The sequence below is a fragment of the Muntiacus reevesi genome, chromosome 14, assembly GCF_963930625.1.
Source record: "Muntiacus reevesi chromosome 14, mMunRee1.1, whole genome shotgun sequence".
NCBI classification, from domain to species: Eukaryota; Metazoa; Chordata; class Mammalia; order Artiodactyla; family Cervidae; genus Muntiacus; species Muntiacus reevesi.
The window spans coordinates 66317534-66342575 of NC_089262.1; the positions used below are offsets into that span (position 1 = coordinate 66317534).

Here is a 25042-nt window from a genome sequence, read left to right on the forward strand (position 1 = left end):
TTAGGGTAATATGCGTCTCTAGACCCATACATTAACAGATCTTTAAGCGGCGACTATATATTTTTAAAAACTTGTCCCAAACTGCAACCAATAATTCATGGTTGCTAAAATATATATGGTGTTAAAAAAACTATTGTGACTGTAGAACAATAACACTTAGCAGAGATGATATACTGAAACAAACAAACAAACCTAAAGGGATTACTCAAAGTGAGGTCGTATAGGCTGTGTGTTCCCTCACCCAATTAAACATGGGTAGTTTATGTCTTTGAATCTTACAGAAGGTAACCAAAAAGGGCTGTGGGGGTTTATGAAGCACACGTGTTTCAATTTCAAATATGGAATTACTATAATCTAGAACACAAATGCTTTGCAGAACAATAAGCACTCTGCTTGTACTCAGGGTCCTTGACTCCTATCCTGGGTTGTGTGATTAACTAACTCAGGGATGAGCAATTCTGTCACTCTCCACTGAGCTGCCCGTTTCAGGAGGCCCTGAACAGTCACAGCTCCCTCCACGGCTAGCTCTACACGCAGGCTCAGCGTCCTCCTCATCAGACCAGGCAGCTGCCCCCAGTCCACCCATGAGGTTCATGGCGCAAGTGCAGGGACAAGATACGCCCCATCCAGGGCAAGCATGCTACCTCCCATGAGGCACCTCCAGTTACACGCCTTTTGAGAACTTCGCAATACACTTAGGATGAACTTTAGGAGGTAGGCGCTGCCTCTCCCTTCAAATTAATCTTTCTCCTAATCTCCCCTGCGCTCTCAATACCTCAGCCACACTAGTCTTCCCTGTCTGTGCCCGTGAGTGTATTCAGTTGTGTCTGACTCTTTACTATCCTGTGGACTATAGCCTGCCAGGCACCTCTGTCCATGAAGTTTTCCAGGCAAGAATACTGGAGTGGGTTGCCATTTCATACTCCAGAGGACCTTCCCCACCCAGGGATCAAACCCGTCTCTCCCGCGTCTCCTGCATTGGCAAACAGATTCTTTACCACGACATCACCTGGAAGTCCAAGTCTTCTCTAACTTTCTGGGAAAAAAAAAGAAAGCACTCTTTGAAGTGCTTTCTCATTCAAGCTCACTTGCTCAGACCCTCCCTCCCTTAAGGATGCTTCCTTCCATCCCCGCGTGGCTGGACTGTCCCCATCCTTGACATCTCAGTGTAAATGTCACTTCATCAGCACCCTCACAATAGCACTGTGAAGTAACCCCAGTTTTAGATGAGGAAACTGAGTTACAGAGGTTAGGCCCCTGGCCCACAATGTACAGGCAGTTATTGGAATTATTTACTGCGGTGCTGGACCACCTATCTCAACTACTTATTTAATTCCCTTACCAGCATTTATCATGGTTTGCAGTGACTTGATGTTTATTTTTTTATTTATTTTTTATCTCCCATGGTATTATACAAGGGAAGCATGGGGGTAGGGCTACATCTGTCTTGTTCACCGCAATATACTAGCATAGAACTTGCAAATAGCAAGACTCAAAAATGTTTACTGAATGAATGAAAAATAGAACTGAATTGAATGAATGTCTTTGCACCTGGCTGTGTTAGATGAGTAGATCTGAGCCACAGAGGAACTAGTTTGGTGATCTGAAGGAAAGTGATCTTATGCACCCCATAACTAAGTCCTTTTAACTTCCCATCCATCCCAAAGACACAATAAGAAACAACTGAGTAACGTATTGGGTTGGCCAAAATTTTGTTCCAGTTTTTCCACACAATCTTACTATTATTACTTCCGGTTAAGGAAACAAGCTCTGCTTGGGGTGACGCTTGCCATCAGAGGGTGAAAGGGATCATGGGGTACACCAAGTGCTTTGACTCAGTTCAGCTCCCCAACAATTAGGGGAGCCTGGTGGACTTCACCCCTCTGGCAAACTAGACGCTTTCTTACACTGCAGGTTCATATTTGGTTACCAGGGATTTGCAAGCACATTTCATAAACCTACATATTTATCAGTAAATTGATCTACCACCCAAGTCATTGTCTGAGGAACTGTCAGCCTTAGCATTTAACATAAACAGTTATTTTTGTGCAAATGCAAAGATTCTGTCAGCAAGCTAACTCCTAGACTTCTAACGAGGAGTTAACAGAAAAAGGAAATCTTTTACCGCTTCAACCTGAAAGAATGAAAATGCTGTGTCCTCATGGCTTTTCCCTTAACTATCTATAGCATCTTGTTCTGCAAAATTAAACCATTTCAAGGGACAATAGAAGCAAATAAGACCAGCATTTTACCCTATGCTGTAACCAGAGTGTGAGATTAGAAACAAACAGGAAGCAAGTGGCTCAGCTTCTGAGGGATGGTGGGGGAAAGGCAGTCCAGGAGTATACCCTGGCAAAGAGCAACCCACAGAGTAAGTGATTCACATGCATATGCCTGGAAATCAGTCAAAGCCTGATCCCTCTGCCCACAGTGGCCTCCTGGTTGGATATTAGGAAAGAGGCTAAACTCTGGGAGAGGTTTGGCTGATTCACCAAAGATCTCCTAAATGTGAAATACCTTGCTCCTGATCAGTTATCAGTTCCCAGGACCTCATAATAATGGTTGATACTACTGACACGCCCTCCTGGAAATGTTCCCTTTCCTGGCCCCTCCCTGTAATGCCAATTCTTCAGGTTTCCTTTCCTCATCCTCCTTCCCCAGGACTCTCCCCTCATCATCCTTCCAATATGCTAATCTCCTGCATTTCATTCTGAGTTCTATAGCATCGCTCACCTTATGCTACAGCTTCAAATGCCTCTTTCTACCAAAGGAGATCAATTTCTACCAAAACCGTATCTCCATTCTCACTCCCCTGAACTCCAAATCTGTATCTAACAGCCTGCTGTGCATTTCCGTCTGGCCATGCCAGTAAATACCACCAGTTTCACATGTCCCAAACACATCGTCTTCTCCCCCAAACGTCCTCCTCCCTTCACTCATCATGCTGATGAGCAAAACCTGACAGAACGGACCACAAAGTTCAGTGTCAGATGAGCTGATGGTCCCCCTCCATCAATTTCATTCACATGTTCAATTTGTCTGGGCAATCCTGCCATCTGTAAACCCTTACCTTCTTGCTTCCCTTCTTCTCCAGCCTCGCTGTGACTGTCTCAGCTCAAGCCCTCTGACCTGGGCTATTACAGTAGCTTCATTATTGATCTCCTGCCTCCCCTCCTCCATCGCCCCTGTACTAACCTTGTGCCATGTTGTGCTTAGTCGTTCAGTCATGTCTGACTCTTTGCAACCCCGTGGACTGTAGCCCGCCAGGCTCCTCTGTCCATTGGGATTCTCCTGGCAAGAATACTGGAGTGGGTTGCCATGCCCTCCTCCAGGGGATCTTCCCAAGGCAGGGATTGAACCCAGGTCTCCCACATTGCAGGCAGATTCTTTACTGTCTGAGCCACCAGAGAAGCCCTCGTACTAACCTTACTTCTGCACTAATCTTTCTAAAACATTAATCTAATCGTGTTAACCCCCTGCTTTAAAATTGTGATGACTCCCCACTGCCATAAACAGCAGTTTCCAAAACTGTTCCTATGAAAAAAATGTTTAAGTATGATTACATGCCTGTTTATATATAAATTATATCCACCTACTATTCTAAGTCCAGGGCTTATAAAGCTTAACTTCTTCATCTTAGGACAAAATTAAGAAGTTTTAATATTTTCATCTGATCCGGGGGGATGAGTCTGTACCCTCCCACCCCGGGGTAGCACCCTGCTCTCTGACTAAGGAGAGCAGCATCTATGCCAACACCCCCAACACAGAGGGTGATGTCAGACTCCTTGGTCTGACTTTCAAGGTGTTTCATGATCTAGCTTCAACTCCTCACTTCAAACACATCCTCCCTCCTCCACCACTGCAGCTTCACCCACTAGCCATGGTTCCACAAAAGTGCTGTTCATTGGCGGGCACAGGATAAAATAAAGAACTGAGACTTTGATGTCAGATCCCTCCCTGCCAACTGCGTGACCTAAAGTCACTTTCTGTGCCTCTCTGGGTCTCAATTTTCCTTTCTGTAAAATGAATATAAAATTAACATAATAATACTGATACTTTGCAGGACTGTTGTGAGTATTCAGGGAGGTACAGTGAAGAATGATACAGGGCCATACACAAAGGAGAGGCTTTATAAAGGGTCCTCAGACTAAGTTCTATATCACATGTTATTCCTTCTACTTGGAATTCTTGATTCTCCTTTCTTCCATGGGCAGAATTCATAAATACCTTTCAATGTCTAGTTTAAAAGATCACTTCCTCTGAGAAGAATGACAGATCTTCCTGAGGCGGAGTCTGTTATTCAAACCTGTCTGCCCCCAGGAACCATTTGCAAGCTTCCGCTGAATCATAATCTCTGCTTATTCCAGGCATGCTGGCATTTGATTGCTGGCATGCATGTCTGTCTTGCCCACCAAACTGCCACTAAATGAGGAAGTCTGACATTAATTTAAGAATTCCGCACACTTAGCAAAGTCCTTAGCACATAATAGGTGCTCAGTAAAAATTTATCAGTATCTCCATATACAAAGGAGAAAGAAAGCTGTTTCAAAGTGCATGTATATGTGCAATTTCATGTTATAATAAGGACAATTTACTTAATGATTTTCAAAGTGCTTTCACATATGTTTGTAAAAAACAGGCTGTTACCTCCCCTCTGCCCTGTAGAAACTCATTAAATAGATAATAAATTAAAGAAAAGTAACCGCTTGACGATATCCCTTTGATGACAGTTTTCTCCATTCTGATCTGATGCCAAGTTAATGTTATCATAAAATAATTCCATTAACTGCAATTGTGAAGTTTACTGAGCCATTACTGTCATCAGAAAGTGAAATTATATTCAAAGCCGAAAACCAAGGCTCACACAGGAAAAAATGGTATTAATATTCAAACAAATTACATGCAAGAGAAACAGGAATAGCAATATGACCAGCATGCCGACCCATCCTCAACATAAACAGATGATTACATTTTAATATTTATTCATATGTGAACAATGAAAACAAATCACACTGGCAGGTACCTTCGCGTTAAATTCATATTTGTTTAAAAAGGCAGAGGCTTATGTATTCTCTCTGGCTGCAGGCTACACTGGGCATGCCTGAGCTTTATGCATACAGCCTTGCTGCCTAACATATTCATGACCTGGAGGATAGGCTAGTATATAATATTTACACAAGAAGAGATTGAACTGGTGGAAAGATGAGGTGGAGGCGACGGAGGAGGGGGGAGGCCAGGACAGGAAGAATGAAGCAAGATGCAAAACAAACAGGCAACAGAGGGCATCAGGGAGCATGGAGTCATCTGCTGCTGCAGGCAATTAGAGAAGGGCAAGGACGCCACACAGCCGGGCTGGCGGGCGTCTGCTCGAGGTGAGAGCTGCGCTCCTCCCAGCCTGTGTTAACGGTGCCTGCCACGGCCAGCCTTCCCAGGAGAGGGGAGGGCTGGGGAGCAGGGAGGCCCCTGGAGACCCTGCTGCTCCTGTGAGGATGTTCAGGGCACTCCCCTCTCCCTGACTTGTTCCCAAAGTATGTGAGCTTGCTGGGCCGGCCCCACGACAGCTTTCCTTCCTTCTTAGGAGATCACGCAGACAAAGCCAGGGTAGCAGGGGAAGCTTCACAGTGCTGGGGGGACACCCGTCCTGAAAACCCCTGCTCCAAGTCATCACTCTCTTCACTGAAGCCCTACTGTGCTTCGGGATGGGTGACAGCACTTATGCCCACACAGCCTTGTGCCTCTCAGCAGCCCCAGCAGCTCACAGCAGCTGACCCTTCCAGCCAGAGCTGCTCCCCGTCAGGACAGCTCCTCCTGGCCAGCCCCACTCACACTTGCATGGTCCAGTTCCAGTTCTTGAATCTGCTTATTCAGATGAGGTGGAATGTGAAGCTTGCCCTACTGATTCTTGGCTGTGTGACCTTTGAGCTTGAATCAAGCCTCCGCTTCCTCATTTGTGAAAGGGGGGTAGATGTGCTGTCCCATTTCTTACTGAAGGAGTACCTCTTATGTGGGGCTTCCCAGGTGGCGCTAGTGGTAAAGAACCCGCCTGCCAATGCAGGAGGCACAAGAGACATGGGTTTGCTCCCTGAGTCAGGAAGTTCCCCTGGAGGAGGGCATGGCAACCGACTCCAGTACTCTTGCCTGGAAAATCCATGGACAGAGGAGCCTGGCGGGCTACAGCCCATGGGGTCGCAGAGAGATGGACATGACTGAGCGACTGAGCATACCTACTGTGTGCTGGGTGCTGTGCTCGGTGCTTGGAGCAAAGTATTCAGACTCGTGGAGCTGACACTCTAGCAGGGACGTATCGGTTCCACAAGGAGGAAACTGACAAAGAGCAGAGTGAACAGGAGGGCAACCAAGACTGCCAGGGGCAGAGGTTGCCACCTCACACAGGGGAGTGAAGGACGCATTTGAATAAAGCTGTAAGGGAGGTCGGGGTGGGCACGTGGCTGTCTGGGGAAGGTGCAAACGCCCTGCAGTGGGAGCTTGAGGCACAGCAGGGAGGCCTGTGAGGCGGGCACGGGGTGAGAGACAAGGAGATGAAGTCAGGAGAGGAGCATGCGTGTGAAGGCTGATGGAAGTAACCGGGGAAGGGCACCAAGCAGGGGACCAGAGCCGGGAGCACTTGCTATGCAACAGGCACTGTCCAGCTGCCGGACGCTCGTTAGTTCATCCGTTTGCACAGCCACCCTGAAAGGCTTGTTCCTTGTTCAGTACATGCCTGTTCTATACACAAGGAAACTGAGCAGATTAAGTAGGCTCTCCAAGGTCATAAACCTCAGTAATTGGTAGTGGTAGGATTCAAATGCAGAATTCAAACCCAAGCAGCCTAGCTCCAGAGATGGTGCCTTTAACCCCAGAGCCGACCGCCTTTCCAGCCAGCGGTGTGGAGGAACATGGTGAAGGAGGAGCCTGAGACGGCAGAGCAGCCCTCCGGAGAGGGCTACAAGGAGGAGGAGGAGAAGGAAGCAAGAACTACGCAGGTCTGTGATGAGAGCAGGAGACATGATGCGAAAGAAAAGACTAGTAGAGCAGGCAAGGAACAGAGAGAGCTAGGTACACACTGCTTGGGCCAAAGGGGCCTGACCACACTCACAAGGGAAGTGGGAACTGCAGACACAGCAGGAGCCATGCAAGGGGCCAGCAAGAGACCCAGATGAGTTCATGGGGCCATAACTATTCCCTCCACTGTGGTCCTCAAAAAGCACTGACGGCTGGCAAAGTGTCCCCTCTTCCTAAAAGTTAAAGAGCAAGAAACATTTCGTACGGCATGAACAGTAAACCAAAGTCTGAGCATGAATCAAGACACAAAACTTTTACTTTCCACTTTAAATTTGAGTGTTTGAAACAAGAACCCTTTCTGTCTCTACTAGGTGAAAATATAATAACAGCTAACAGATTTATTTTGCTTGTGGAATAAATATCAGATACTACACAGAAACTTTGTGCATATAATCTCATTTCACAATCAAAGCACTAGGATAAAGCTGGTTTATCCTCATTCACAAATGAGGAAACCTGAGGCTCAGAGAGTCTGGGTCACTCACTAAGGCAGGTGCTTATGGGGAAGGAAGTGTGCAGAGTAAGCACTACCCATCACTAAGCCAACACTGCCCAGGACAGAGTGACCATAACCACATCCCACAGCGACCCCTTTGCTCCAGCCTGCAGCCGGGCTAGGCTTTACAAGCAGCGCAGACACGTGGAAGCCAGTGCTATTGTAGACCTGGCTCTTGACCCTCTCTCATTCGAGAAGTCAGGCTCACAGGAACGCTGCAGTCTGTTTCATGTGCCCGGCCACAGGAAGGGGCGCTCTCACGGGAACGTCCATCATGTGCATAAGGGAAGCACAGGCTACTGCAGACTCTAATTCCACAGACTCAGAAACCCTGGGGATCTGCTCAGCTGGCTGGCTGAGCTTCAGGATAAAAGTCACTGCAAGGGTTTTTGTGGAGAAACTCAACGCCCAGAACAGAATCACTTCAGCTCCTTCTGAGTATTCCTCACTATGCACGATACCTCCCAGGGGCTCAGTCGTTCAAGAAAAGCCCAATGGATATTGCTCACGTTTGTGGCCACTCAGCATTTTTGGACACATTTCCTACAATTTAGAATTCTCCACATTTTCCCCTCTGACAGAAGCTCAAACCTGCTCTGCTGTAACTATGGTACAGGTAGATGCCAAAGACACCCACCTAGATTGTGACTCAGGAGCTAGCGACACAAGAAGAGGGGACAGGAAAATCATTTTCTTTGGCTGATACTGAAGGTGAAGCTCCAACACTCTGGGCACCTGATGCAAAGAGCTGACTCATTGGACAAGATCCTGATGATGCAGAAGACTAAAAGAGGAGGAAAAGGGGATAACAGAGGATAAGATGGGTGGATGGCATCACTGACTTGATAGACATGAGTTTGAGCAAGCTCCAGGAGTTGGTGATGGACAGGAAAGCCTGGCGTGCTGTAGTCCATGGGGTCACAAAGAGTCAGACACAACTGAGCAACTGAACTGAAGTGATGTGCTAGAAATGAACAGTCCTTTTAAAAATTCCAGTCCTTCTCAACAAGTTTTCTTTCTCTCTTACCCAACTGCATCCTACATATTGATACAGGAAAATCCCTAGCCCTCGTAAATGCTTGTGTGCAGTATGCACAAAGAAAAGATGGTAAGAACAACTAATGGATCAGCTGTAACTGCACATGTGGAAAGAAGACAGGAATAACAGGAAACACAAACACAATACCGGACACAATAAGCTCAGAAAGCAATAATTATATTAACAATTTCCTACCAGCTGGCTTAGAAATCTCAAAGCACTGAAACAGCTATCTACCATTCGGAAATAAAATGTCCTCCTAGTTTGCAGAAACACCAACATTACTTCCCAATGTCCTTGAGGCTCTGCTGAAGAGAATTCATCATGAAAGAGTCTAGAATGAGCAAGACCTACCTTACCTCAGCATGCCGTCCTAGACACTCCTTGCTGGTCAGCCTATATTTCTGTTCATGAGAAAGGATTCAAGATTATGTCTGGGTCACCTTAGAGACATCTCCTAGTCCCCAAAATGCACTTCATCCAACAGACATTTTCTGAGTATCAATTATGTTCTATATACTCTATGCTGGGAGTACAGCAGAGAATAACAGATTATCCCTTTTCTTAAGAAGCCAAAAATCACTTAGAGTTCCAATAGCACTGAATTTGTACTGAATCTGGGGCCTCCGCAAGATGAGAGAGCTTCAGGTAGAAAAGAAGAAGGCAAATGTACAAACGCCCTGTGTTCCCCTGGGAGAAACAGAGGAGGACTAAGACAGGTAAGATAAGGGAGGAAGGAGGGAGGGAGGGAGGAGGGAGGAGGAGGGGAGGGAGGGATACGTGTTCCCCTGGGAGAAACAGACAAAGACTAAGAGAGGCAAGATAAGGAGGGAGGGAGGGAAGAGACATAAATCAAAAGGACAAACTGAGGCATAAGATATGACACATGGAAAAAATGTTCTTCCTGTTAGATCTAAAGTTCTCACCTGGAGATGGGATAAGATATCATGGCCTAATCTGGAATTACAATGTTTGAATCCTTGAACACTTCCAAGACTCACAATTGTCCCCTGCTGTTTTTCAAATACTTGACAAGTATCTCTTGAATTTGGAAGAATACCCCTTACACGATCTTCACCTTGACTATCTGACAAAATAGAGGAATTGAAACAGATCCTTCAATTTTAAATAGCCTAAGTGACATATGCTTTGTGACATGGTTTAAAACACTCATCTCTTTCTATTCATCAACTGAAATATCAAAGAATTCTCCTAAAAATGAGAATCTCAAATGATTACCCATTTCAGCAGACTTTGAGTATGAAGCTTCCATAACTCATCCAGCGTCTTGGTCAAAATGATGAGTTACAGACGTCTACTTGGGGGGACACCATCCTCTAAGTAAATAAGTTCATATCATAAGTTGTTGACATGACCCATGGCTCCAGAGGTGGACATGAGACTATAAGGGCACAATTTATGTATTCATTCCCGTGGTCACACTATTTAAGATCTTAGCACATGATCAGATAGTTCTTGGCATAGGATTTTTTTTTTTACACAGTTTTTTTTTTTTTCATTTATTTTTATTAGATGGAGGCTAATTACTTTACAATATTGTAGTGGGTTTTGTCATACATCGACATGAATCAGCCATGGAATTACATGTATTCCCCATCCCGATCCCCCCTCCCACCTCCCTCTCTACCCGATCCCTCTGGGTCTTCCCAGTGCACCAGGCCCGAGCACTTGTCTCATGGGATAGGGTTTTGTATAACAACAGGGAACCTAGAATTGCTTAAGCTAGTAGAATATGAATCTGAGGTTCTGGTAGCTTCCACATTGGACAACTTGCCTCAGAAGGTGACCAACAAAAGGAAAGCAGAGCCAAGATCTAGAGAGACAAAGCTGAATGGCACCAAGCATCTGGATCCAGCCATACCTAAGGCCAACTACCCCTGAGAGTTCTCAATAGTGCAAAATAAAACAAAATTGTTTCCCCCTGAGTCAGCTTGGTAAGAATCCAGGTAGTACATTTCCTGTATGCTACTTCTTATTTCCCATAACACACAGCCAACTTGGTCATACACACAACCAATACCCCGCCCAACTTTGCCTTGTAGCTAGTATGAACATAAATTGTTATTTTGCAGGTCGCATTGGAATGACTCCATCTCTAAAGTCTTTTAAAAGGGCAGCTAACCTCTGTGATACTGACCATCACATATCAAATCTCTTAGGCGCTCTAACATATCAGCTCCCTTTTTGGCCACTAGGATTTCACAGACAGGCAGGTCAACTGCAAATAACAGCTCATCTTCATGCACATCCTTCTAGAGCCAAATAAATGTCAGATTTTCTGAATTCTGCCTCCCTATCCCCATGGAACATAGATTCCTGGAAAGCTTTCATCATATCTCAGATCAAATGAAGAATGTTAGGTGAAATGCAGAAGAGCCTCAAATCACAGATCATATTCACTAGAGGAAACATAACTCTTCAACACATGATTTCTTTTTTTTTTTTTCTCTCCAAATGAACTTGGAACAATTATCACCTATTCATAAATCTCTAAGTTGGATTTTTAAGTTGTTTTTAATCAATGGCTGACTGTAATTTTGTGAAAGAGTTTCTCCAATGGCACAAATACGGTTGTGTCCTAAAGGAATTGCAGAGCTAATCAATCAATCTTACAGAACAAGTACTCACTGTGAAAATAATGTCCTTGACCGAACAATGAACTTGAATACATATTCCAAAGCTTTCAGTGTTCTTAGGATTGGTTCACATTGCTCTCCTCTGCTGGAGGTGTCCAAGTAAGTCTTCAGCACCGTCATCAATTTCCTGAATAAGGAATTACATTTTCAAAATACATCTCTTTTCAGCCCACAGCATGGTAATTAGTTTGCTTAGTAAATTATAAGGCATTCAATCAAAGGTTAAAGGTGGTAGTATAGCCAAGCTCACTCACTCATTTACATCATAATAATAACTCTGCTTAAAAATATACATTTAATACAGGGAATGAATAAGTATTTCCTGCCCATAAAAAGCCAGCAAAGAAAAAAAATCCAATGGAAAAAAAAATCTTTTCACTGGGAAAACCAGCCACAATGAAGTTATGAGTGGGGATGGTGGTGGTTATGATGTTCTTTTCAGTTTTTTCTTCCCACAGAAAATGTTCTTTTAATATCATGGAGTTCCTTTGCTTGGGAATTTCCCTTGTTTCTTTATTACCAGCAGGGTAGACTTGGAACTATGTGGCCTGCTTTTCCAGGCTCCTTCACCTTTTCCAGCATCATCTCTGATCTCTAGCCCTCAGCCCTCTATATATAAGCAATACTGAGTCACTTGCATATACACTTTCTTTCCTCTAGCCATGACTATCACAAATAGTTGTTCAATAAATGATAGCTAACTGAATGAATGAATGAATGAGCAAACACTGCCATGTACTTCTGCCACCATAAAATATTCATACCAACCTATGAGCTTGCATACTTTTATTTAATCCAAATAACACAGGCCAAATGGGGTTTTGTCAGAAAATGTAGAACTCACACAGTCTGGTGACAAAAAGAAACTATTCAAGTTTCTTGTGACCTAGGCACCCTGGCAGGACAAGTAGAGGGTTCACAGTCACTTACTTGTAAGCTAGGGTAGCACTGAAATGCTGTTGAATGTAAGCCTCCAGGACGGTGTTGAAATGCTGGAACTTCCGGTCAGCAATGAGACCTATTATGTAGATCTTCAGAAAGAGGCAAGGAGTCAGTGTTTGGGGGCAGAGCCAGGACAGGAAGTCATATTCACATAGTACAACTAAATGCCTATCAAATTCTCTTGCCCAGGAATTAGTTCACCAACGTATCTTTAGTCCTTTACATTATGGTAGCATCTCTTCTAAAAAGTGTTTCATGAAGGGTTTCGTAAGATAAAAGGGTTTCACAGCCAGACAAGTTTGAGAAATCTCATGTTATCAACCTTAGACTACCTTCTTTATTGCAGGACTTATCAGAGCCTTCTACATGCTTTTGTGCACTGTAAACCTGGGCAAGGTTCAGCACTTCCCTGAGTTCTCAAGTGAGTGTTCTTCAGGAAACATTTCTCCTTAAGGCTAGCTTTGTAGGAAGTCCCCTTGGGAAGCAATGGACTAAGTCACAATTGTCTCCAAGTTAGTCATTTAAAAATGTAAATGTCACTGTCATAAAAGGTTGACACATTCATACTTTGTTGGTCACTGACATCTTAATGTGGATATTTCTTACGTTTATTTTGACATGACACTGAAAAGATGTGAGCTGGGACAGTAAGAAGAGGCAAAGACCATTTCAAACGACGGTAAGAAGACAGATCTGAACGATGTACCATCCACTGAAAGATGGTCTAGATAGGCAGAGGAGTGTACTGACTGCTAAACTGGAGACAATGAGGAGGAAGGAAGTAAAAGAGTTAGAAAACATTTGGGGTGCTTTACAACCTGATCAAGGATTCGCTCCCAGAATTCATGGACAGCCCAAGCGAATATTCATGATATTCGGCTTCATGTACTTTCAACCAGGGCCAAACCACCATCAACAGTTGAACACTCCCATTTTAATCCCTCTGCCCATGCTTTCAAATCAACTCAAAACTAACAAGGGAAACAGGAACTCCTTTATTGGCCTGGCCGCTGAATGTTACTGAATGTTACAATGTCTCCAAAAAAATTCATGGAAAAGTCCACATGGGCTGTAAGTTCTCCATATTCTCACAGTGAGACACATGTTAATGCCTCATGTCACAAAACACTGGCCCCCTCTCTCTTACCAATGCATCAAAGACGAGGATGTCGTACTCATTACTTTGAGAATGTTCCATCATGATGTTGAAGAGTGCATCCAGAGTATCCTGGAGAAACTGGGCAGAATAACAGAGGTCTCATAAGAAAGGTTCAGGTGATGCAGAAGTCCCACCCCTCTGTGTTTACCCAAGAGAATGCAGGCACACACCATGTGCCATGTTCAGGAGGGCCAGGTGCACTCCTCACAAGAGCCAGAAACTGGAGCAAGTCAGCTGTCCATCTTCAGCAAAGGAGATAAATACAGCGTGGTACTTTGGTATTACAGAGCATGCCACAGCAATAAAAGTGAGCAAACTACTTCTATGTAGAAAGACTATAACTCATGTGAGCATTTTACAGAGTGAGATAAGTCAGACGCAAAATGTATGTTTATTATCACTCTATTTTTATGAAATTCAATAGCAGGCAAAAACCCATCTATGATGATGGTAGTCAGTTTGGTAGCTTAGCATTTACCCTTGAACGGGTTACTGACTAAGAAGGGGTAAGGGAGAATCTACTGCGCTGATAAAAATGGACTCTATGTTGATCGAGGTGCGGGGTACACAGTTGTGTTGTTGTTGCTATTCAGTTGCTCAGTCGTGTTAAATACATTGTGACCCCATGGACTGCAGCATGCCAGGCTTCCCTGTCCTTCACCATTACCCAGAGCTTGTTCAAACTCATGACCATTGAGTCAGTGATGATATCCAACCATCTCATCCTCTATTGCTCCCTTCTCCTCCCACCTTCAATCTTTCCCAGCATCAGAATCTTTTCTAATGATTCAATTCTTCACATCATGTGGCAAAAGTATTGTAGCTTCAGCTTCAGCAGCAGTCCTTCTAATGAATAGTCAGGATTGATTCCCTTTAGGATTGAGTGGTTTGATCTCCCCTGCAGCCCAAGAGACTCTCAAGAGTCTTCTCCAACACCACAGTTCAAAAGCATCAATTCTTCTGCGCTCAGCTTTCTTTATAGTCCAACTCTCACATTCATACATGACTTATTGGAAAAACCGTAGCTTTGACTAGATGGACCTTTGTTGGCAAAGTAATGTCTCTGCTTTTTAATATGCTGTCTAGGTTGGTCATAACTTTTCTTCCAAGGAGTAAGCGTCCTTTAATTTCATGGCTGCAGTCACCATCTGCAGTGATTTTGGAGTCCCAAAAAATAAAGTCAGCCACTGTTTACTCATCTATTTGCAATGAAGTGATGGGACCAGATGCCATGATCTTAGTTTTTTGAATGTTGAGTTTAAAGCCAGCTTTTTCACTCTCTTCTTTCACATTCATCAAGACGCTCTTTAGTTCTTCTTCACTTTCTGCCATAACGTTGGTGTCATCTACATATCTGAGGTTATTGATATTTCTCCTGGAAATCTTGATTCCAGCTTGTGTTTCATCCAGCCAGACATTTTGCATGATGTACTCTGCATATAAGTTAAATAAGCAGGGTGACAATATACAGCCTTGTCATACTCCTTTCCCAATTTTGAACCGTCCACTCTTCCGTGTCTGGTTCCAACTGTTGCTTCTTGACCTGCATACAGGTTTCTCAGGAGGCAGGCAAGGTGGTCTGGTAGTCCCATCTCTTTTCCATAGTTTGAATTTTCCAGAGTTTGTTGTGATCCACACAGTCAAAGGTTTTAGTGTAGTCAATGAAGCAGAAATAGCAGAGGTAGTTTTTCTGGAATTCTCTTGCTTTTTCTATGATCCAGCAGATGTTGGCAATTTGATCTCTGGTTCCTCTGCAGTTACGTACATGTGTAAAAATACACTGAACTGTACTTTTAAGATAAGTGCTCTGTATTCTTAAGATTTGTAGAGTATATGTCAGTAACAATTTTTTGATAAAAAGAAAAACAGAATGCAAAGGAAGACAATAGAATTCCCTTTGAGATGACTTTTCCAGTTGCCTAAAGGTGACAGACCTTGTAAAAGAATGTCTGGAGAATTTCTCTACCATTGCTGAACTGGGTAGGTGCACAATTAAAGCACTGATCTTGAAATTCGAACCTCGCTTCTCCTTCTATGGGCAATTAACTGAAACTTGATAGCTCTCCCCCCTAAGACATGTGTGGATATTTCCTACACTCAAAACACAGAGCTACTACACAAAGATGTTCAGAGTTTCCAACTGTACCGAGTTCCTGAAAGAAACAAGATCACCAGGAAACACTTGTCCCAATTCATAATGCTGGAGAGAGGGCTGCTTTAATTAGATTTGTACTTCAGACACTATATTCTCCACCACCATGTGGACACAACAAAACATCTAACAGCTGCATTGTTTTCTGCTTGTTTCACTTAAAATGTGAGCATTGATGTCTTTCCTTTTCTCACGTCTAACAGGTAACATTCTCAAAGAAGTGGAAACAAGAATACTTTTTATTTCTAACAGCAACATGTAGATAATTCTGAGAGATCACACTGCTATAGCAACTTATAACAACAAGAGTAAATATTTACTCCTTGTTTAACCTTGTATGTTTCATACGCTTTAGTTCAATTATTGTACATTGTGTGTAAGAGACTTGCTGAGTAATTTTTAAATATTTTTCATCTTGAAAGCTCATAACAACTCTGCCAAATACGTCATATTGATAATAGTACCACATGAAGTTGGCTAGTGTTCGAGCTGGGATCTATACCAATGTTCATCTATTTCCAGAGCCTGAGCACAGCCATACTTTTCTCCTGCTCAACATTCAGCATCACTGAACCACATCATCCCCCAGCTTTACCAATAAAGGCTTCTAATGCCAACTTGGGACACTGTCTCCCATTGTCAGAAGAAAATCTGTCCTGTCTCCCTGAACACTTTATCTCTTCCCGGAAGCCACTCATGAGTTAAAGGTCTGTCCCTGGTGGATGAAAACAGGCAAAATGAAGTCTCACTCACCTTTACCACTTCTTCTCCATCAACAATCTTCAATTTTTCTAAATTCTCCTGTAGCAGTTGTGGCTTCATACGCCACTTAAGCAAACCCAGCAAGCCCACTAAAATAGAATCCAGACAAGCAGAATTACTATTTACTGGCCTAAACTGTCCATATCAGGACCCCCCGGGCCTGACCACACATACACATACTCACAAACACACACACGGACACACACACGCAGAGCTGTCAGTGGTTCCAGTACCGTTCTGGGTGAGCTTTGTGGAGCACACTAGCGTAGATATGGAGAAGACGTCCCGGGAGCTGACGGACAGCCCCCCAACGCTGCTGGAGCTTCGACTCAAGGTGGCCCCCTTGTTCTCCACGTGGTGTCGGTAGGAAGGAAGCGTCAGGTAAGAGCTGGCGTCCTCCATTTTCTTGCTGTCTCCCTGGAAACAACACCCTCGTTACTTCCCCAGCCGAAGGCACACACCCATGGCCACCAGAGTCTGCGAGGCCGGAGGACACGCCGTGGGCGGGAGGGCCAGCGCAGCGAGCAACGTCATCAGCGGAGCGACGCGCGGCTGGTGAGGTAAGGCTGTTTTTCCACAAGGCGGGGGAGAAGCCAAGGTCACATCAATGGGAAAGGGGTTCAACACTCACAGATTTGAAGGCTCTATAGACTTCATTAACGGCACAGAGGAAATTGAAGATTCCTGAATAGCATACTTTAGTTCATTCTAAGTTTCATAAGATCTTAACACAAACAAGTCCACCAGCAGGATAAGGAATCAGATTAAAGAGGAAAGGCACTGGATTCTGAAAGTGATGGGATTTAGACCCTATCCTACTATTCACAAGTCTGTGTTATTTTGAATATGTCCCTTTGTCTCTCTGTGTCTCATTTTTCTCTTGATTAAACTGATTACGAAGCACATTGCCTATGCTTCATAGCAAATTCTAGAAATTCTGGGTGGACTAGATGGCAAAATGCGTACAGAAGACTGAGTGAAATGACAGAGACCTAAGTCCTTCGCATGCTGAAGTGAATGGCTGGAGGGAGGCCATACAGCAGGCGACAAGTGTGGAGCCCTTACTCTGCACTGGGTGCCACAAAAAGTGCTCTTCATGCTTCAGTGGACATCATTTAAGCCTCACAGAAGCTGTTACTGATGGGGATACTGGTAGTATCTCCAGTTTACATATGAGATCAAGGCTTAAGGAAGGTGACCAAACTGAAAACTGACTGCAAATGGTACTGTAAATCTATTGAGGAAGAATGGCCTTTAAGCCAACAACTACCTGGATGCATCACAAATGAGAAAACAGGCTGTACAGAAGAAAAAAGGAGTGTTCTGGAAAAGTCACAGAGACTCAGAGAAGAGTACCATGTGATGAAGATTTGATGAGGCTGTCTTTGCTATCCAGACCAGAGCAAAAGGGCAACCCCAGTCTCCAAGGCTGAGAAAGTCAAGGGCAAGAGTGTGATCTCTGTGATCTCTGACCGCTTAGCCTTGCCCTGATCCACAGCCACACCCTGTGCCTCCAGCCAGGTGCCAGCAGAGGCATGCCACTGTCATGAACGGGATTGTGGAGGAGCATGTAAGTCCAGGAAGACACCCCCACTCCCAGAGAACAGTGCAAGTCTCATAATGCAAGAGGAACACAGCGACAGCTACACTCTTCTACACGGTCCTTCTGCATGGGTCATCTTATGGTCATAAATATGACCATCACCGTTTGAAAAAGAAAATAAGTCTCAGGAAGACACATAAGACGACTCCAGGTTAGTCAACAGCAGTATTAGAACTCTAAATGCTAATATTTTTTTCCATTCACTATAGTGATGACTCTCTCAAATATTTCTTACTGGTCTTCTGAACATCCCACAGGTGTCTTACGGAATCAAAGCCCATTCTGTGGGTGACAACCTTCCATTTACTGAGAGTTCCATGCGTCCATCACTGTCATGTTTACATGGAATAACTCTTGTGATTCTCACACTCACTCACTGAGGGCTCACAGATGAGGACACAGAGGCCCAGAGAAGTCCAGACTTCGTATCAGGTCTCACAACTGGAGAGCCCTGATGCGTGTCACTGGGGTCCCTGCTCTCATTTACCAGGCAATCTCGCCATATCCCCCTCACTTCCTACATGCTCCTTGCTGCAGAGTTGATCTCAGTTCATGGGTTTCCCTGATGGCTCAGCAGGTAAAGAATCCACTGCAGTGCAGGAGATGCAGGAGACACTGGTTTGGTCCCTGGGTGGGGAGTATCCCCTGGAGGAGGGAATGGCGACCCACTCCAATATTGCTGCCTGAAAAACCCCATGGACAGAGGAGCCTGGCAGGCTACAGTTCACGGGGTCACGAAGGGTAGAACACAGCTGAGCAGAGCACAGAGACATGGTACCTTTAGGACAACCAAGTCATGGCATCCATCATGCAGAGTGGTCCCATCCTCCTTCATCAGCTTCACGTAGGACATGGCAAAGTTTTTTTCTCCTTTGTCTTTAGCTAAAAATGGCATTTTTGAGGTTAGGAAAGAAAAGGGTACCTGGGCCACCCACCCACTACCAAAAGGAGTGATCCCACCCCACTCCTCTTAGGGCAGGAGAGATGCCATTTGGTACTCACATTCCAGAGATGACCGATGTCGAAACATGAATCGCAAGTGGATTCTCTGCATGTCTTCAATAGGGACAGCCACCTCAGCAGGCAGAAACCAGAGCTCAGGAGACAATGAGTTAAATGGCCCTCCCCACTGCACCCTGCCCTCCCCCCAGAAAAGGCAGCCTGACCATTTAACTGAGAGTGCTGCGTGCTTATACATCACCCATTCATCAAGCCTGATGAACTGTAAATAAATTACATAAGAACTAGCAATGAAGAGAAAATAAAGTACCAAATGTAATCCATTTGGCAAATTGCATTCCCAGCCAATGAAAAGGGATTCGTAAATTATAGTGAGGAAAAATGAATCTCCCCAAATTGATATAAAAGTCACATAACTTTAGCGCAGGATTTAATGCACTGCAAACTGTATGATGCACATTTTCCTTACACACTCCAGGAGTTCAGGCAACTGCAGCAGGGCTTAGCAAATTAACAATGCCCATTAGGGGGCTTGCTGGAAGACTGTCATTTATGTAAATTAGTAAAAATGTTTGAATCTGATCATATTTGAGACATCCTAGGGTTCATTTCATGGGAATCTTTGGTTAGAGCCATGTTCAGAAGCTTGTTCCTCCAAGGACACTAGGCCAAGACCATCACCCCTTGGTCACCCAGTTTCACTGTCTAGTGAATGGTCTTTGTTGTGTCCTTGATGCAGGTGGGTCTGGACTATCCCACCACCCAGAGCTCCACAGCAACCTCTGTATTGTGCATTTCAGGCTTAGCAACCTGTGGGAAATCCACTCAGGCTCTCAGTGGGCACTGCTCCAGAGAATGAAATTTGAGCCCCCTCAAAAATCACTTGTTATGCATCTCAGAGCAAAAGAACTGAGAGTTACACAGGCAGCTGTTGTTCATTCTTTCACTGCATATTGAATCATTACTACCATTATGTGAGGCACTGGCCAGGCTGACATTAGACAGCGTCCTTGCATCCAAAGAGACCACAGCCTACACGGGGCAATACATAATTATCACGATGTGATGAGAGCTCCCAAAGAGATATAACAGGGGTGCACGAGAGCACAGAGAGGAGAGAGCAGCCTGGTCTGATGGTCTCTGAGCCCAGAGATGGGTGGGCCATTTGAAGAGAATGAGTGCAGGGAGACCCGCTGGGAACACGGGAATGCCGTGGCAAGGCAAGAACCACTGAAGCCTGAACAGCTCCCCCCACAAGGGGAGCCTGACCAAGTCTTCAGTTTGGGTTCAGAGCACTGGGTGAGCAAAAACTGCTACTAATCACAAGACAGACATATCTGAAGCTGTGATCAAGCTTCACTGTTCACTAAATTAATTCCATACCCTATTTTTAACACACACTATTCCCTTCTGCTATAGCGCGACAATCTGGTAATGCAAATATTTGTGGTTAATGCCATTTCCATCTGGGGTACCCTGTCAGTAGGGGATCTTCCAGGCATTAAATAGCTTTTTATAGCTTCACATTTGCTCGCAAGCTCCATCACTCGTCACTGATGAATAGAAGGACACAACTTGATGGCTGGGGCACAGTCTATGAGACCGTCTGACAATTCCAAGGCAACCAGGCCCTGACCAAGGAAGGGTGAGCAAGAGAACTAAGGCACTCACCCACTGGGCCACCCTTCCCCTGCCTGACACACCGCCAGACACAGGATAGGGCATTGTTTCAGGTCTTAGGGAGGTGTCTTAGAGTCTCTAGATTCATGTTTGCAATTATTATCATCATTGTTAGTGTTTATTATTATTATTATTATTATTACCTTGACTGTTTCCATCCACCGTGGCTGTTTGACTTGATAGTATACAACGGACCGGTATTCATTCATAGGCTTGTCCCCAGCTCCCACACAAATTGCATTCTGACCCAAGAAAAATGAAAAGAGAAAACACCATAGAATTGTCATTTTCTATGCTTGGGCAGTTTGGGGCCAAGGCCAAGGCTGGCCATAGGGCCTGAGATAACCCTTCCTTCTTTAAGCCTTCTGCCAGGTGCCCTTCTCCATTACGGATTTACCCATGAATGTGCCTGGCCCTAGGAGTGACAGCTGCTCACTGCAGAGATTCTATCACTTGCGTTCTGGGAGTCACTGGAGCTCAGTAGGTGCTGACACAGCTGCCTGTTGTCACTGGTAACCGGCCCTGGAGTTGCTGCATGCTGCCAGTCTTCTTAATCCTATTTGTTTCCTACATCTGAATTGCACAAAGCTTACAACAGGCTCAGGTCAGCCAGGCACCAGCTCATTCCAATGGATTTCTGATGCTCACACATCAAGGTCCCAGCAGAAGCTGGACAAGGGGAGGGAGATCAACCTTCAGACAGACACATGGGCAGTGGGGGCTAAGGAAGTTCACAGTGAGGGAGCATCTTCCAGACACCATCCCAGGCTAAGCACTGGGATATGGGCATGAGTCAGACAGGAAACCTGACATGAGGGCTGACAGTGTGTGCAGGAAACATCATATGAGCAGATAAGTCACTAGGCAACATGAAGTGACAACAGATACATGTAGCCTGTTCCTTGGTATCCTTGGGGGCTTGATTCCAGGGCCCCCTCTTTCCCATTGCTGATTTTAAAAATCCATAGATGCTCAAGTCTCTTATATAAAATGATATAGTACAGTTGACCTTCCTTATCTGCAGATGCAGAACCTATAGGTTTAGATATGGAGGGCTGACTGTGTAATACTATGGAGAACTGAGAAAGGTCAATTCAGTTCTCCCTAAAGACTCAAAGAATATATCTTAGAGGTAATGACAGTTGAAGATCTCAAAGAAAGATTCCACAGTGAGTTTGAGCAGAAAGGCAGGAAGGATACTCTGAGTGAGAAAAGAGCAAGCAATATAGGGTATTGATTCTTTGCCATAAAAATCACCCTCACAGTAACAAGGAATTATCTTGCAATAGACTATGCACGTGTGCATGCTCAGTCACTTCAGTCATATCTGACTTTTTGTGACCCCATGGACTCTAGACTGACAGGCTCCTCTGTCCATGAGATTCTCCAGGCAACAATACTGGAGTGGGTTGCCATGCGCCCTCCCAGGGGATCTTTCCAACCTAGGGATTGAACCCACATTTCTTGCATCTCCTGCAGAGGCAGGCAGATTCTTTACCACTGAGCCACCTGCGAAGCCCTGCAATAGACTATGAAAGTGAAAGTGAAAGTCATTCAGTCGTGTCCGACTCTTTACAACCCCACAGACTAGGCAGTCCATGGAATTCTGCAGACCACAATACTGGAGTGGCTAGCCTTTCCCTTCTCCAGGGAATCTTCCCAATCCAGGGATCGAACCCAGGTCTCCCGCATTTCAGGCAGGTTCTTTACCGGCTGAGCCACAGAACATGCCAGCCCCTAATTCTATCTGTGTTCATTCCAGTTGTTTGGTCCCCAAACAAGATCTAAGGTAGGGTCACCCAGAAGAATCTTGAGGTTGATTTTTAAAACAGAACAAGAGATTTTAACCTCAAGTCTTCAGAGATCTAGGGACATGAGAACTGGTTTTGCAGCCCCAAGCTCCCAAATTGCAAAGTGTGTCTCTGGGCTTATGGTGTAAGGATCCATGCTTCTCACCAGATTCCATCAGATTCCATCAGATTCTCTAGTGGATCCCCTACCAGGCTGAATGACCAAAACTGGCCACATACTTTCACTTTGGGTCCCCTGGTGAAGCAAGCCAAGCTATGGGAAGTTACAATCCTGTCCCTCTTACTTGAGAGCCTGCTCCATACTTCTGAGCTATCGGGAAAGAATGAGTTTTGTTTCAATACAGACTGATGCTACCTATAGCCAGATTGAAACCATTTGAAAAGGATATAGCATCCTTTCAAAACTTATCCCTAAAAAACAAGGACAACCAGGGAACTGCAAGTGAGGGAAGACACACAACTCTCTTTTCAGTGGGATGGATCCTTTCAGAAGTTCTTAGGTACTGAACTAAAACTATGCTTCCAAAGTTCTCCTGGCCACGTAGAGTGCTGTGTGACCAGGGCCATGCTGTGCCTTTTGTACTGACTGCCTCACAGTCACCTCTGACAGCTACTGCCATTATCCCCACTGCAAAGCTGAGCAAACTGAAACCCGAGAGACTGTCGCCCGCCCCCAAAGGGGGAGCCCCAGGACCACATCTCACACCTCTAACCCCTTGTCCAGTGTTCCCGCTATAACAGCCTAGATGCCTTCTACTTCCCAAGATTTATATCTCATGACATTTATGGGCTTAGCATTTCTGTAGCTCTGGTGAATCCCATGTAGCTTATAAAAACTGAAAACACACATATATCTCTGGTGAGAGGAAAACTGCTGCACAGCAGGCAACTGAATCCCACGAAATTATCTTGATGATGAAAATTTCTGATTGCCTAAGGCTGAGGAAAACATTATTTTGAGAAAGACCTATGGCAGTGCCCTCCCCATAGACACTTCAGAGATAAACCTGAATGTCACCAAGTGTGTAAAGACAGCATGGTAACCAAAAATGGGACTCACTTTTAGGGAAAATATAGATCTGTATATGTCTCCAGGGAAAATATAGATCTGTGTATGTTTCCACAAAGAAAGCTGAGCACCAAAGAATTGATGCTTTTGAACTGTGGTGTTGGAGAAGCCTCTTGAGAGTCCCTTGGACTGCAAGGAGATCAAATTACTCCTAAAGGAAATCAATCCTGAGCTGAAGCTGAATCTCCAATACTCTGGCCACCTGATGTGAAGAACTGACTCATTTGAAAAGACCCTGATGCTGGGAGAGATTGAAGGCAGGAGAAGGGGATGACAGAGGATGAGATGATTGGATGGCATCACTGACTCAATGGCCATGAATTTGAGCAAGCTCCAGGAGTTGGTGATGAACAGGGAAGACTGGCATGCTGCAGTTCATAGGGTCGCAAAGAGTTGGACTTGACTGAGCAACTGAACTGCACTGAATTGATGTCTCCAGTGAGTCTAGACAATAACTTTCCCCCACTGCCCACCCCCATGGCTCCCAATTAGCAACAAGAGCCCCTAACCGGCTTCAGGTCAGTAGAAGGAAGCCTGGAGTAGTTAATACCAACTTGTCCTTGGTGGACACACTGCAGTGGGAAGAAAAATCGGACTCCAAACACAAACACTCTTTACCTCGTAGGAATCACCTGAGGAACAAAGGACATCAGGGGTCTGAACACACTTTGAGAGTCTGAAAGTACTCTAGCCTGACGAGGTCAGTCTTATTACGAGCAGATGCCAGCTAGTGTCCACAAGGTGGTAATCAAGCCTGAGATGGCTCTCAGTTCAGTTCAGTTCAGTCACTCAGTCGTGTCTGACTCTTTGTGACCCCATGAACTGCAGCACACCAGGCCTCCCTGTCCATCACCAACTCCCAGAGTCCACCCAAACCCATGTCCATCGAGTCGGTGATGCCATCCAGCCATCTCATCCTCTGTGGTCCCATTCTCCTCCTGCCCTCCCTCCCAGCATCGGGGTTTTTTCCAATGAGTCAGCTCTTCGCATCAGGTGGCCAAAGTACTGGAGTTTCAGCTTCAGCATCAGTCCTTCCAATGAACACTCAGGACTGATCTCCTTTAGGATGGACTGGTTGAATCTCCTTGCAGTCCAAGGGACTCTCAAGAGTCTTCTCCAACACCACAGTTCAAAAGCATCAATTCTTCGGTGCTCAGCTTTCTTCATAGTCCAACTCTCACATCCATACATGACCACTGGAAAAATCATAGCCTTGACTAGATGGACCTTTGTTGACAAATTAATGTCTCTGCTTTTTAATATGCTGTCTAGGTTGGTCATAAGTTTCCTTCCAAGGAGTAAGCGTCTTTTAATTTCATGACTGCAATCACCATGTGCAGTGATTTTGGAGCCCAAAAAAATAAAGTCTGACACTGCTTCCACTGTTTCCCCATCTATTTGCCATGAAGTGATGGGACCGGATGCCATGATCTTAGTTTTCTGACTGCTGAGCTTTAAGCCAACTTTTTCACTCTCCTCTTTCACTTTCATCAAGAGGCTCTTTAGCTTCTCTTCACTTTCTGCCATAAGGGCTCTACCTTTCTGCTAATAGAGAACCTCAATGAACACCTATTATGTAGATTACCTCAGCTGGTATTACTAGAGTAAGGTTCCACTGCTCATCTCATTTTCAGGCAGACTCCTAGGTAT

The 25042-nt window shown here is 44.9% G+C and overlaps 1 protein-coding gene across 1 annotated transcript in view; it reads right to left on the reverse strand.

Annotated features, from left to right (window-relative positions):
* Positions 1 to 25042, reverse strand: part of DOCK2 (dedicator of cytokinesis 2) — a 459258-nt gene that overhangs the window by 367952 nt on the left and 66264 nt on the right. Inside the window, exons 15-22 of the mRNA XM_065905443.1 lie at positions 20656 to 20754; positions 18875 to 18947; positions 18651 to 18754; positions 16503 to 16686; positions 16261 to 16358; positions 13344 to 13433; positions 12185 to 12285; positions 11247 to 11381 (exon numbers count right to left, since the gene is read on the reverse strand). Of these exons, the coding sequence (XP_065761515.1) occupies positions 11247 to 11381; positions 12185 to 12285; positions 13344 to 13433; positions 16261 to 16358; positions 16503 to 16686; positions 18651 to 18754; positions 18875 to 18947; positions 20656 to 20754 (884 nt within the window). The remainder of the gene's footprint in view (positions 1 to 11246; positions 11382 to 12184; positions 12286 to 13343; positions 13434 to 16260; positions 16359 to 16502; positions 16687 to 18650; positions 18755 to 18874; positions 18948 to 20655; positions 20755 to 25042) is intronic.